Source organism: Patella vulgata, chromosome 9 (genome assembly GCF_932274485.2).
Source record: "Patella vulgata chromosome 9, xgPatVulg1.2, whole genome shotgun sequence".
NCBI lineage: Eukaryota > Metazoa > Mollusca > Gastropoda > Patellidae > Patella > Patella vulgata.
The window spans coordinates 18,020,448-18,036,248 of record NC_065887.2 but is presented as its reverse complement, the minus strand read 5'-3'; the positions used below and the strand labels follow the sequence as shown (position 1 = coordinate 18,036,248).

The window sequence follows — 15,801 nt, the reverse complement described above, 5'->3', positions numbered from 1 at the left end:
ACATATATTATCAGTTGTATACATATACTGTGTCAGTTAAGTTAAAGCCTGTTGTTTAAATAAACGTGTTTATTAAAAGAATATAGAGATGTACACGATAGTTTATCTTATGTAGGCTATGAATGTTCGGCGCATCAGAATATTTCGTTAGAATAGCCATCACAGCAGAATTTGTTTTGAGATTGGTTAACACAACATTATATTCTATAGATTGGTACCAACAGCAGGGTTTTTCTTTAGATTATCCACCATATCAGGAGTTCTGTTAGATTATCCACCACAGCCGAATATTTCGTCAGAATAGCCATCACAGCAGAATTTTTATTCACAATATCCATTACAGCAGAATTTGTTTTCAGCTTAGTCCTCATCATCTATGGTCCTCACAGAATTTTCTGTAGATTGGTTTAAACAGCAGCATTTTTCTTTAGATTATCCATCATAGCAGAATTATTCAGCAGAATAACCACCACAGCAGAATTTTTGGTCAGAATAGCTATCACAGCAGAATTCTCTATAGATTGGTTGCAAAAGCAGGAATTGTGGTTAGATTATTCAGCAGAGCAGGAAATTTCGGTAGATTAACCATCCCGGCAGAATATTTTCCTCACAATATCCATCATAGTAGAATTTTTCGTCACAATGGCCATGACAGCAGAATTTGTTTTCAACTTCGTTCTAAGAGAAGGACTTTCTATAGATTGGTTTAAACAGCAGGAGTTTTCTTTAGAATATCCATTATATCAGGAATTTCATTAGATTATCCATCACAGCAGAATTATTTGGCAGAATAACCACCACAGCGGAATTTTTCGGCAGAATAGCTATCACAGCAGCATATTTCTTTAGAATACCCATCATATCAGGAATTTCATTAGATTATCCATCACAGCAGAATTATTTAGCAGAATAACCACTACAGCAGAATTTTTCGTCAGAATAGCTATCACAGCGGAGTTTTCTATAGATTGGTCGCAAAAGCAGGAATTGTGGTTACATTATTCAACAGAGCAGGAAATTTCGGTAGATTAACCATCACAGCAGAATATTTTCATCACAATATCCATCATAGAATTTTTCGCCACAATAGCCATGACAGCAGAATTTGTTTTCAGCTTGGTTCTAAGAGCAGGATTTTCTATAGATTGGTTTAAACAGCAGGGTTTTTCTTTAGAATATCCTTTATATCAGGAATTTTGTTAGATTATCCATCACAGCAGAATTATTCGACCGAATAACCACCACAGCAGAATTTTTCGTCAGAATAGCTATTACAGCAGAATTTTCTATAGATTGGTCGCAAAAGCAGAAATTGTGGTTAGATTATTCAGCAGAGCAGGAAATTTCGGTAGATTATCCATCACAGCAGAATATTTTCATCACAATAGCCATCATAGCAGAATTTTTCGCCACCTAGTAGCCAGGACAGCAGAAATTGTTTTCAGCTTGTTTCTAAGGGCAGGATTTTCTATAGCCATGACAGCAGAATTTGTTTTCAGGATTTTCTATAGATTGGCTTAAACGGCAATATTTTTCTTTAGTTTATCCATCTTATCAGGAATTTCGTTACATTATCCATCTCAGCAGAATTATACGAAAGAATAGCTATCACATCAGAATTTTTTGTTTGTCAGAATAGTTATGACAGCAGAATTTTTATTATGGATTGGTCAAAACAGCAGGAAACGTGGTGAGATTATTCAGCAGAGCAGGAATTTTCGGTAGATTATCCACCACAGCAGAATATTTTCATCACAACAGCCACGACAGCAGAATTGTTCGTCACAATAGCCATGACAGCAGAATTTGTTTTCAGCTTGGTTCTTACAGGAAGAATTTCTAGATTGGCTTAAACAGTACCGGTAGTAGATTATCCATCATATCAGGAATTTCGTTACATTATCCATCACAGCATAATTATTCGGAAGAATAGCCATCACAGCAGAATTTATCGTCAGAATAGCTATCACAGCAGAATTTTTATTATCGCTTAGAACCAAAAGCAGGAATTGTGGTTAGATTATTCAGCAGAGTGGTCTAAACAGCAGGTTTTTTTCTATAGATTATACACCACAGCAGGATTTTTCTTTAGATTAAACACCACAGCAGGATTTTTCTTTAGACTATCGTTTAAAACAGAATTTTTCCTCAAAATAGCAATCACAGCAGAATTAGTTTTCAGATTGGTCCTCAGAGCACAATTGTCTACAGATTGGTCCCAACAGCACGAAATGTCGTTGGATCATTCATCTGAGCAGGAATTTTAGATAGCTTATCCATCACAGCAGAATTTTTCATCAGAATAGCCACCACAGCAGAATTTATTTTCAGATTGGTTCTCATAGCAGGACTTTCTATAGATTGGTCCCAACAGAAACATTATCGTTTAAAACAGAATTTTTCCTCAAAATAGCAATCACAGCAGAATTAGTTTTCAGATTGGTCCTCAGAGCACAATTGTCTACAGATTGGTCCCAACAGCACGAAATGTCGTTGGATCATTCATCTGAGCAGGAATTTTAGATAGCTTATCCATCACAGCAGAATTTTTCATCAGAATAGCCACCACAGCAGAATTTATTTTCAGATTGGTTCTCATAGCAGGACTTTCTATAGATTGGTCCCAACAGAAACATTTTTCTTTAGATTATCCATCACAACAGGAATTATGTTAGATTATCCACCACAGCAGAATTTTTGTGTCAGAATAGCCATCACAGCAGAATTTATTTTCAGATTTGTTCTCACAACAGGATTTTCTATAGATTGGCGGAACAGAACACTTGGACTTTAAAACCCCATTAATTCATATCCAGGTCGAACCTGATCTGTTGGTCTTTGAGACGGAGAATAACGGTACTCCTGTATTATGACTTAATTATCATAAAAGTGTTATACTTTCAAACTAATAGTGTTACAGAAAAATTTCGCCTACACATTAAATGTTTCCTTCAGAGGAGCCACGGTGGCTCAATGTTCAACCCATTGTTGACTGACGAAGGTTATCATGATATGATTTTCCGATGTTACCCTTGTGAATAGTTTAGGAGGGGGGGGGCATGTACACGTAGGAATTTGAAATAAGAGTATTCCGCAGAGCTGCTGTCTGGTCAAAATTCCAATCATATCACACTGCATGATGTATACCTGTCTTAATAAGCCCGGTCAGTACAAAAAAAAACTAGGACGTTAATTCCCATTTCATTTCTTTTCATCAGAATGGCCCCAAATGCAGCATTTCCCCATATTGCAGAAAACGTGGCCTTAATTTGTATAACTTTATTTTTCATATTTAGTCAACATACAATTTGCCTCTTGACAGCCAATATTTATTTTGTTCACCACAACAAATACTGAGGATTCTTTCAACAAAATATTGCACATAAATCTTCTCTTTAATAGTTTTGTACAAAGAAATTCAACTTATTGGAATCCTAGGGCCTGAAAGAATAATGGTAAATATTCGTCTTTAATAAATGAATTTAGTCATAGTGGACATAAATCAACTAAAATTACAAATTACCACCACTACCATCAAAGTATCAACAAACTGAAGGCAGTTCTAGATGCAATTTTACAACACAATGTCATGAAGTTTCATAAATACACCCCCACTGGACACAAACTAGGTCATTTCGGGACTAACATATGGTTCAATTTTATTTCAATAACTCCCTTGCGCACTGGAAGTGTTTAGCAGTGGAAGGAAAACAGGGGGACCCAGATTTCAATAATTCGCTTGCGCATTGGGAGTCTTTAGCAGTGGACGGAAACCAGGAGGACTCGGAAAAAAACCATGATAGGCGAGTCTGAAAGATACTTTTAACGGTTTATGAGATATGCTTTGTACATGAAATCTGAGCAGACAAACCTCAAACTATGTTCGACCCGGAATAATAATAGTTTTACAAGAACAAGAAATTACCTTATTGCTGACAATGTTAAATCCGAAGCCTGTTTTCTGCTTTTCTTTTCTCAGGACTGCACGCCTAAAATGTTAACAATTGTTATTGTCAATATTATATACATGAAATAAATAGGTTTTAATTTCCAATTGAGCTTATAAAAACGGGCAAATGCCATGCAATGAGCTACAAGGGAAATTTTGCCTGGACAGAGGTGCAATGGCCTACTCTTACAGTCAAGCCTTTTTAAATGTACATACCAATGTGTACAAGGACCTGTTTTTTCTGCTATCCGAACGATGTCTATACTACCATGCCCTCCGTCCTACACCACGGAAAATCCACATGAACTTTCTCAGCCAATGCAGGTATCAAACACAGTATGTCCATGTCAGCGAACCAACACTTTACTCAGGCTGACCTTAAAAATATCTTTGTTTCGCCAAACCCGACCCACAATCGAGGAGAAGGGTCGGTAGGTCGGGGGTTTTTTTCAGATTTTTTTTTAAAAAGCTAATTTGACAGCTTGATAATTTTCTGGGGGGGAAACATTCGTCTTTTTTTATTGTCAAACAAATCAATGAGTATGACATCGGGATTTTTCGTGATGCACGACTCCGAGACTCGCACACGATTTGCCACGAACTCTAAGTGTGAAACCCCTTCAACACGTTTTTAACGATCGTGCGGGTTGTGCCTTCATTTTTCTCGAAAACAGATATTGAAAATATCTTCGTCATGTTTAAAACGACGCCCCACAGACATAGAGGCAGAATCATTTCGTGGGAATAGACGTGCTTTCGTCTGCAACCATTTTGTTGAGAAGCGACACCTATAACGCTTTCGTCTTGATCAACCAGTTTCAATAATGAATCAAACTATAGCCATAGTAAAGGGAAATAACTCTCGTGATATATTTCAGGTTGACACACAAAATAAAATAAAAAGATCGCGGAAAAGTGCAATAAAATAATTTAAGTCGGGGGTGGTTTTAGTTAGTCGGTCGCGTTAGGCGAAACAAAGATATTTTTAAGGTCAGCCTCACTGAGACTTTGGGGCTCCCAATATTATAAAAATGAAAAGAGGTATAACGTCCTACTGTACGGCTCTGACTGGGCTATTAGAATGAAATTTTGCCCAGACAGCGGCGCTAAGGCCTACTCTTATATCCAATTTCAACTGGCAAGGGAACTTTTACATGCACGCCAATGTGTACACGGGACCTTGGTTATTCTTTCTATCCGAACGACTAGGCAGCTGTCCTTGCCAGGCCCTATGTTCTGCACCACTCACTGACATGGGGAAACCACGCCGGAAAATCGAGATGAATTTTCTTGGTCAACACCGGGAATTAACAATGGGCACATTATTATTTTTAGTATGTAAGCTGAATTGTTGTCAAAGGATAAAACCATTTACACACCAATTTCTAGTTTGGCATTAGACTATCGGAGCATCATCCTGAAGAAAAAATCAAAATAGAACAAAATTAAAATGTAAATAAATGAAGCTTTATTTATAAAGATGCATAATGTTACTTAGACTAAAGCTAATTTTTCTTAATGCAGATCGTTACATTTATTCACTTGCCAAGCCCACCATGGCATTATTAACTCCCTAGTCCCATCAGCCGTGCGGGCATGACCCCTGTCGATAATACAGTGCCAAATCACAGTTGATATCTTGATAACATTACAAATTAGGTGAAAATAAAAATAAGTTGGACTTTTAACTTTAACGCCTTATGGCCACCATTCAAGTATCGGCATACCATACCATGGCATATTACTTATGAAACCAACTCAGAAAAAAATGTCAACATTAATTACCAGGCCTAGATGTTGAAACCTCCAAAATAAAGTTTGTTCCATGATTTCTGCCCGAAAAGCCGAGAGATTTACAATACGGACTGGACTTCAAGTTTGGTAGTTGCAACTAAATGGAAATCACATTTTGACAAATGAAAAATGTAATTTGGCAAAATTTCGCTGATACATTGATGACCTTCACCGATCATGTCAAGGCGTGGTTATGCTTTTTAATTCCCGCCTACAAATACGTTAGAATGTCTGCTCAACTAGCTGTTGGTAGCTCCTCCCCTTTTTGGTATTTCGCTAGATACAATATAGCATCAACCGCTATTTATTATTAGACTCGAAAGTCCAGGACCAAAAATATCAATGACCCGAGTCTAGTGAAAATGTTACTATTTATATCTCGGCCGCGTGCAGATAAAATCTTCAATAAGTTTTAGTATCAACGACCCGAGTCATAGTAAAAATATTACTATTTATACATGTGAAGATAAAATAATGAATAATATTGAGAATCGGCTCTTTTACACTGATTATTCGAGTCTCGTAGCTAGCTTTGCGTTACTTTCGTACTTTCGTATATGGTTAGCTCTAAATCACCAATCTGTTTTACAGACCTAATGCGACATCCGTCTTTTATCTCTGTCCAAGATGACTGACCTTTAAAAGGTCAGACCGCTGTAGTTCTAAGGGTGACGTCACATCACAATGGTTACCAACAAAGCAAGATGGCATCGATAACGCCAAAAAAGATTACTTCTGTGGCTTGTTATTGTTGTTTTAAAACAAACACAAGCAGGTCAATCAGATTAGACGGTAAAAAATGTACTTCTGAAAGAATTAAGAGTAAACGAACAGAAAAAAAACCGTCAAATTGATGGTCACACGTGCGTTGTTTACATCGAACGTAGTAATATGACCTGGTACGGGCAGAATTATATCGTTTTACCCATTTTACGCCTCCGCGTACTATTTTCTGTACCTATTTAAGCTAAATATGGAATATTTTTTATCAAGATATACTTCAAACACCTTTATTTATTTTTCTAATACTAAAAAAAAATGTTTCAGAATTTAATTTGTCGAAAGAAAAAAGTTAATATTTTGTAGTCATTAAGTCGCATCGATGTCATCCTTATCAGTGATTGTAGCGGCCAAGCGAATATTACTGCGGATCAGTGTGCTAAATCACACCTAACATGACATGTAATTAGGGTTTCACACTGCGTAGCCAGTGTGAAACACTATTGTTTTTGTTCGGATTATTATTAAGCTTTCATATTTCATATGAAAGCTTATTGTTTCTGTTAAGATTATTATTGTTATTATTTTTTTTTTTGTGTTTTATCCACAAATCGGATTTCTCAGAATCTAACCATAGGATCTTTCTGAAACTTTTACCTATCCCCCCAAAAATGGGTGGTGGCTGTTGATTAAATATATTTTCAAAACGTTTTACGAATCCGAAATCACCAAATTTTACGAACGAATGCATTTGACCTACAATGCTGTAACTTTGTGACTATTTGACCTATTTTACTAAATCTTTTTTCAAATTACTTCAAATCTGCAGATTCAGATTTTCGAATTTCGAAAATTCGTCGCTGTGATTTCGAACCGGTATTTATGACCAATTTGACAACTTCTTTAATAGTTGTACGATTTTCATGAAATTTAGCATGTAAGTAGATCTTACCGATGTGACTTCAAAAATATGATTAGAAATTTGCTAAATTATCTCCCCTTAATGAAATTAATGAACAAAATTTTCAAAAAAATCATCGAAATATAGGTCAGAATGACCTAATTTTTTTTTAGATACTAGACAAGTAATTACTGATTCATATGCAAAATATGGAGTTTGTCGATCGAACCGGAAATGCAACCATCTTGAAACGTGAAAAATTACTTTGCTTTTGCGATATTTTACTTACAGACATGGGAATTACATTTTCTGAATCCTTAATGGAATGCCTAAAAAACGTTCAGAGCAGAATTTTGATTTAGGCCAAATGATGGTCACCATTTTGAATTGAATATGAAAAATAGTGAAATATCCACATTAATGGGCTTGAAAACATACACAATTGGTCGTGGCTTAAAGAATCTATCTCCTATTACCGAATTTAATACATTTCAGGATAGCCTGGCTCATTGTCGAATGTTTGGTATTTGAATATTTCAAAAATTCGAATTTTGCCTTTGATGTTTTCCGTGCTGAAAAGGTTGCTTTGAGTTTAGCTGGTTTTGATTTCGCGCATGCGCTACGCTGGAACCAAAGGTACCATGAGTACCAAATTCCGGCGAGGAACTTTTCACGCTGGTACCTAGGTACCCTGAAAATTTCAAGGTGATACCTGCATTTGTTCAAGTCGTTTGTTCTTGGCACGGCTCCAGGTCGTTTTTTTTTCTAAGTCAATTTACGGCTTCTATAAGGGGAAAAAGGTGGAATTTCGCCGCGAAACCGGCACCGATTGTACGAAAACCATGAAATTTGGACACAATACGCCCATTACCACCCCGGACTCAGTGCTTTACTCCCATTTTGATCCCATTAAAAAAAAAGAGTTTTAGCAAAAAACTGATTTTCGGTGAAAAAATGAGCTATTCAAAACCCATTCAGGTTTTTCATATTTTAAAATATTTCTTCGCAACTTTCATAAACTAGTAGCAATAATCCATACGAAGAGAATGTATGTGAAAATTAATTTGTAATATGAACAGTTGCCGAGAAATGGGCAATTTTGTATTAGTCACTTTTTACGCTATTTTGCCTGTATAAGAGTCAATTATTATTCGATTTTCATAAAAGTGACACCATTTGATGCGTAATGTCAATTTTAACAAGGTAAAACCAATTTAACATTTTCAAAGTCACCGGAAATGACGTAATTTGGGCAAAATTTGTATTTATAACCTTCAAAACCAATAATTTATTCAATTGAGTCTTATTTGTTATTTTTTTAAAATTTTGATATTTGATTCCAATCAACTAATAGAATGAACCCAAACAATCATATAGATATCACAAAATGGTTTCTAACTTGTTCAGTTGCGGAGAAATAGACGATTTTCAACAGGTAACTTTTCAAGGTTTTTGGTCCATAAAAGTTTCAATTATTATTTGATTTTCATAAAATTTTCAGTGTGTGATACCTAATGCCATTTACGATTCATAAAAGTAATTTAAGATTTTCGTTATCACCGGAAGTAACGTCATTTTGGCAAATACTGTATTTTTGGCCTTCAAAGCAGATATTTTATTCAAATGCGTCTGATTTGTAAAGTGTTTAAAATTATGATATTTGATTCAAATCAACACATAGATTGAACCCCCACGATCATACAGATACCAAAAAATGGTTTCTGACTTGTACGGTTGCAGAGAAATAGACGATTGTCTACAAGTCACTTTTTAAGGTTTTTGGTCTGTAAAAGTAGCAATTAATATTCGATTTACATAAAATGTTCACCATGTGATGCCTTATGCCATTTCTGATTTCATAAAACTAATTGAACTTATTCATTATCTCCGGAAGTAATGTAATTTTGTCAGGATCATTCACATGTAACAAATGTATAAAATGAATTGATATTGCTGGATTTGGTTGATTCTGCTTCCATTTTATTTGATGCGTGCAAAGTTTGTGGATATCTGTTTATCGGCTCCATTGGTACTGGAAGTGATGAGTTCAAGGGTAACGTGGCACCGGAAGTGACATAAGTTCAAGGGTAACGTGGCACCGGTGAAACCTGTCATTACTGCTTCGCAGTTCTAGTTATATAAATTATTAGTAATAAAAGTAATAATATTTTAAAATTAGTTTACAAGAAAATGTTCAAGTTGACTATGGTCATGGATGTAATTAGGGACAGACTTTTTATACGAAAATATCTCACTTTGTTGGACACATCCGATGTGAATGTAAATAGAAGAGCCGTGAAAACATGTCGAATAAAATAACTTCTTACTTTTCCCAACCCTCGGACACGGCTATCCCGGCTAGTGGGACCGTTCCAGAAAATTCAAAGACTGGTACTGTGTCTTATGTCTCTCATAAAGACACTTCTAAACGGGGGCCGTCGCCGTCACCAGTTCGAAAATTACAAAAACTAACCGTAGACTAGAAAAGTGGATCAAAAATGACTTGGCAGATTCTGAACCATTTACGACAACTCAAGATGTCTATTCTTTAGTTAAATTTGAATCTTAATCAGAGTTTTTAGGATTTAGTCCCCAGCCCCACCAAAGAGATTAATGACATTATTATATGAACTATAAAGTTGTATTCCATATACATATAAAAACTTAAAACTCCAGGTTGTATGTCATGTGAGTCATCAATTTATTTTATTAATAAATGTATGTATAATAATATATATAAACATAGTAAATTTCAACAGTTTTTTGGTTTAATATACTTTATAAATTATTTGTCAGGCTGAAAATCTGAAATGTCCGGCTGAAAATCTGAAATGTCCGGCCGAAAATCAGTTCAGCCTGACATGATGTCAGGCTGAACCTTAGCAGTTATTTCAAGGCTTGCTATTGGATTTCAGAAATTCTTGTATATAACTTCAAGAGTTATGACCCTTGTTTCACTTTGTTGAACCTTGTGAATGCTCCAACGACAAAAGTTATCGTTCGATCTGTATTAAACTCATTATGCATTATTTAAATTAGTAACACGAAGATGGCTATTGAATTTCAGCAATTTCCGTTAATAACTTCTAGAGTTATGGCCCTTGTTTCCCTTTGTTATACCTTGTGAATGCTCTAATGAAAAAGTTATCATCCGATCGGCATGAAATTACAGCTATTTATGGTAATTACTTCTAGAAAAAGCCTATAGAATTTCAACAATTTTTAAAGTTATCACCCTTGTTTCACTTTGTTGAACCCTGTAAACGCTCTGACGACAAAAGTTATCATCTGATCTGTATGAAATTTATATCAGTGTCTTGTAAATGCACCCATTACCTACAAAAGAATAAATATGCAACAACTCTTGTTGACTGTCGGACGATTTAGCAGCTCTGTGCATGTTTCATTGCCTGGCAACCGATCTTACTTACTGTAACTAATATATGATTTGAATCTTTGTTTTAGTTTAAACCATATTTACCATATGAATATACAGAAGAGGGTATGTTACAGAGAATGAATGCATACATACAACATCAAGATTTCTGTCAATTTGATGCCAAAATTTCAAAATGGCCACCATTGGAGGCCATAACTACTGTTTTAGGACCTGCTGGGAAATCATGTCGGGATACATGTTTAGAAAAAAGTAGGTCAATTCTTTTTTAACAACATTATCTCTAGTGTTGAAACTACTATTCGGATATTCGTTAACGGATACAAAATAAGGGTTATCCGAATCATTTTACTATCCGTTTACTATTCGTTACAATATATTCTGACATTCTGTATGCTCTATATTTAGCCATTTTACGTCTGATTACTTTGAAATTTTCCCCAATGCAATTGATCACGTACGCAGCTCTGAGCATAAATGTCAACATTATGCGTATTATTTAGTGATAGTAACTAATAAAATTATTAATGCAGTGCAACGAAAACAGTAGTCTAAATAAAAAAAATATTCATTCATTCCCTGCGCTAGTTTATGGCATACGAGTTTAGACCGTGTTTTGACTTCCCACAATGAAATTTATTCATAACGCCCTAGGTCACGAATATTCCCACTCACTGATTGGTTCAATAGTAGTAGATTATCAGAATGAGGCAAACGACCTTGCCGAATAAATGGCACATGGTTTTATTTTACTTTTTTCATTCGTGTTGATTGAGCAAAATGATAAGTGGGAGGGTGCGGATAACAGAAGTAGTTATACTATACAAATTCCTTCACCTCATTGATTTTTTGGGATGTCAGACCGATGTCATAGATAATCTTAATAATTACGGCTAAAGGTAGGCACGTTTTTTCTTCGCGGCTCAAACAATTTGCAAATCGAAAGTACGATTTCATACACGCCATACACAGACACTCATAAACATTGAAACAAGTAAGAAATTATGAGTACCGGTATATGAACTTTTGATGTAATTTTGTTCAAGAATTTCACGTCTCCGAATTATCCGAATAGTATTCGGATACAACAAAAGTATTCTGATCACAAATCTCGATCCGATTTTCAACACTAATTATCTCCTCCATCATCAAAAGCAAGAATTCTACTAAGTTGGGTCTTCAAACATCAGTGCTATATCCATATGTATTGACTATTGAATTATCGTACTGCAATTTGATTGGCTGGCACAACACCATATCTTGATTTATAGTGTATGGATGGATCAAACACATACTGTAGCATAGCTGGTCAAATATGGAAGCTAAACCATCAGCTTACCAAATCCAGTGTGTAATACTATCCCCTATACACATTCTTTGTTTTAACCACCGATCGACTAGGTATAACTGGCATGTATATACTGGTGCAGCTCCCTATGTTGCAATTATGGACTTATATATTTGAAATTTGGCACAGATTTCAATATGATGTCAAATACACTTCAAATACAAAACTCAAGAACACAATGTTCTTCATAAAATATATTTTTATACAAAATAGGATACAAAGTTTATAAGCATAAATATATGAACTCAAAAAATAACATGTCTCTCAATAGACTCTTTAATTTGCCTTAAAATATATCCATCCTTTTTATTTTTCAGATATGATTTGTGAACCGAATCATTTTCTAGAACTGAACAATCAAGAAGCCATTGAAAAGCAAAGCTTAAAATGTTCAAACATGATCAAATCTTCAAATATATATTATCCAGCTTATAACATTAAAACAAAACAATGTATTACGCAAGCAGATAATTTACTATTGAGCTGTGTTGGAAATAACGAACAACTTCAGAGATTGTGCCCTTGTCGATCTTATATCAAAGGACAGATAGCTCTATGCATTGGATGTGAGTGGTGACCTTGTTATGGTTCGCAAGTCTAGTAACTATAGTGATAAGACATGGTGGTTGGGATCTTTTTAACTTAAAATGAATATGGTTTATCGTATTTATGAGAAAATGTGTCTTGAGTGTGGTGTGTATTTTCTGGGAACTTGCAGTATGAAGTCACTTTGATTTATTTCAAAGCTTGCAACATGGAACTGGAATCATTATTTTCCTCATTTAAATACTTTGGTAAATTTCAAAGCTTGTAGCATGGGACTGGAATCATTATTTTCCTCATTTAAATAATTTGATTTATTTCAAAGCTTACAGCATGGAACTGGAATTATTGTTTACCTCATATAAATATAAATAGTGATTTAGACAATGAAAGCAAAAAATTTATTTGTGGACACTCTACAGATCACAAGTTTTATAAGGTGCATCACTGGTTGTTTTTTTTACCTAAAGCTGGACTTAAGATAAATGTTACCTTTTAATCCTAGAAAATTCCTTGATTTGATGATATGTAGATGTTTTTGACCTGATAACAAACCTTTTCATACCTTATTAAAGGAGCATTATCAATAGATTTTTATTGAACTCTGTCAATAAACTTGAGTTATGCAGCTTGATAATCTCAAGATCTTTCCTTGTTATAAAGATCAAAATTGAAACTAGATCTTGTTGAAAATTGTACATATTGTACAAATTATAATTTTCACCAGCCTGCAACATGTTTTAATTTGTATCCCAAGTTTTGATTTTTACCAAAATGTATGACTAAAAATTACCATGGCTTTATACAGTATCATAATTATATACTTAATAGATTTCCAATTTTATCACAATTTAGTTTTCAAATCTTTCAAATCGTATCATGAAGTTACTTTCAAATCATATCATAAAGTGACTTTTAAATCATATCATAAAGTGACTTTTAAATCATCAAATTATATCATGAAGTAACTTTTAAATCATCATATCCCGGGCCCTTATTCATGAAAACTTAAACTAAGTTACAACCGAAATTTTAAGAAATACTGCAACTTCATTAGTTTAAGTTTTCGTGAATAAGGGCCCCGAATTGACTTTCAAATTTTATGATTTGATAAAAATACAGATGGCAGTTTGTTTCATTATATCTCTGAACATTGAATAGTTGCAGGGTCGTAGAAATCGGTGGTAGATCCCAGCACAAAAAGTGACCTTGGACCCCTGACAAGCACTTACTCACCTCTCTTGGTGTGACAACTTGTTGACATCGAGCATTTGTTCTATTCATTTTTGCCATTTTTGTCACCGCCTTTCAGAGAAAGCAGGGTGCTATTAAAATGGGTCCGTCCGCTCGTCACACTTTTTGAAACACAATAAGGTTCTCAGACAATCCTCATCAAAAATCTGATGCGGGAGGGAGGATTTTATTTTTGTGTTTTTATTTTGTGAAAGGATCATTACTGGTAACTAGGGAAATTAATGAGACAGTTTTTATTTTTCATATTTTAAAATAAAAACAGGTCATGCGGTCCTTTTGAAGTGATGAGGGATTATCTGTAAAGTAGTAGTAGTATCCTGGTGTTCAACGTCTGCTTCCACATAAGTGATATCGCAGACAAAATTATCTGTAAACCAGATTATTATTTTTTATATGGCCTCACTCTCCTTCTTATTGAGCTTAGTAATTTCATTGGTCAATGCTTTGAGACAAGATAACTTTGATTGTAGCTGATGGAGAGTGATGACTTGAGTTTGATCGTGAACATTTTCTGCTTAGACTAAGAAGATTAGATAATGAATTTTATTGCTCAAAACTTTTCAAAAAGATAAATGTGCAATTCATTAGCATGTGTCATCTTTTTATTTTGGGATTGGCTTGGGACATCCACCTCACTGTTGGCATGTTAAACCTTTAATCAAGACTTCAATTTGATTCTTATCATGAATGCTTATTTGCAATGCTTATTGATTTATTACTAGTTAATAGATAACAAATCAGAAAATGATTTTATTGTTGTTACCCATATTATGAATTGTTATTGTTATTTAATTTGAAATACATGTCCCAGTTGCAATTGAATGATTGTGTTCATAATTTATATTTAGGGAAGATTTTATTTATATATGTAACTATTTGTAGAATTATTTTCCAGTAATATGTAGTATATTAAAAACCTTATAATGTAAAAAGTGTAGATGATGTCAAAAGTGTAGATGTGTCTGAAATACGCGATTCAGAATTTACAGGAGCAGGTTACAAATGAATATAAGACTACATTATTTCAGGATATATTTTTTTTTTTAACCTAAATAATGCTCACTACTTTTGACATGAATTTACCAAATTGGTGATTACCGCAAAAAAAAGCTGTTAATTTGACGTCATTTTAAATTTTCTAGTCTTAGGCAACACAAATAAAATAACTTGTTTCTCGGGCACCGCCCGCACGCAAAATTGGTTGCGCGTGCAGTCTATTTATTAGTCTTGATGAAAAAAAATAAATATGTAACGCCCGCCCGCACATCGACAAGCAAGTCGTAAAAAAAATATCCCGCATGTACCTACATCCGCCATACATGTATATCTATTCAAATGTATTAAAACTGATTCAGATGAACATGCTGTCTTTTTTATCCGAACAATGGCGAAGTTTGGCAGATTTGCCTTTTTTATTGATATCGAAAGAACCTCCATTTTGTATCACGTGATATTAATTACCTCCCCTGATAAACTAGAATTTGATTCGTGTTAAAAGTCATTGGCGACAATATTTCAATCATTCGATCGTAATCGGCTCATTATTGCCGGCTTCAGTCGGTCCTTGTTTGGAAAATCCTATTGATAAAATAATGAACCGTAGAACAGGTTAATTAATTATAGCTAAGAATACCTTAGAATCTGGGTCATTATTAGCACATTTACGGTAGTTTCGATAATCCGGAAAATAATAATTGGATTACCGATTTGATGGTTTTACTGACCAGTTGTTAGTTAGATTTAAATAGTCATTCAATATAAACACCGGATAGAACACCGAATATCCTGAGAAACACACCGAATATCCCAAGAAACAGTATTTCCGGCAATCTCCAATACCGATGACACGGTGTGACATGCATTGGTTGGAATTCGGTAAATAATTATAAATAAAC

The 15,801-nt window shown here is 34.5% G+C and overlaps 1 protein-coding gene and 1 long non-coding RNA gene across 3 annotated transcripts in view; one reads left to right on the top strand and one right to left on the bottom strand.

The window, feature by feature from the left end:
* The window catches only part of LOC126831976 (alpha-1,6-mannosylglycoprotein 6-beta-N-acetylglucosaminyltransferase A), a 115,142-nt gene extending 100,093 nt beyond the window's left edge, over positions 1-15,049 (top strand). For both annotated transcript variants that reach the window (XM_050562642.2, XM_050562644.2), the window contains exons 17-18: positions 10,830-11,013; positions 12,427-15,049. In XM_050562642.2, the coding sequence (XP_050418599.2) occupies positions 10,830-11,013; positions 12,427-12,686 (444 nt within the window). In that variant the 3' untranslated portion in view covers positions 12,687-15,049. The remainder of the gene's footprint in view (positions 1-10,829; positions 11,014-12,426) is intronic.
* On the bottom strand, positions 3,268-5,841 carry LOC126831991 (uncharacterized). Its single transcript, XR_007684461.2, has 4 exons — positions 5,735-5,841; positions 5,329-5,366; positions 3,926-3,989; positions 3,268-3,441 (listed from the first exon to the last, which is right to left on the bottom strand). It is a non-coding gene; the product is annotated as an uncharacterized LOC126831991 (long non-coding RNA).
* Positions 15,050-15,801: the final 752 nt, after the last annotated feature.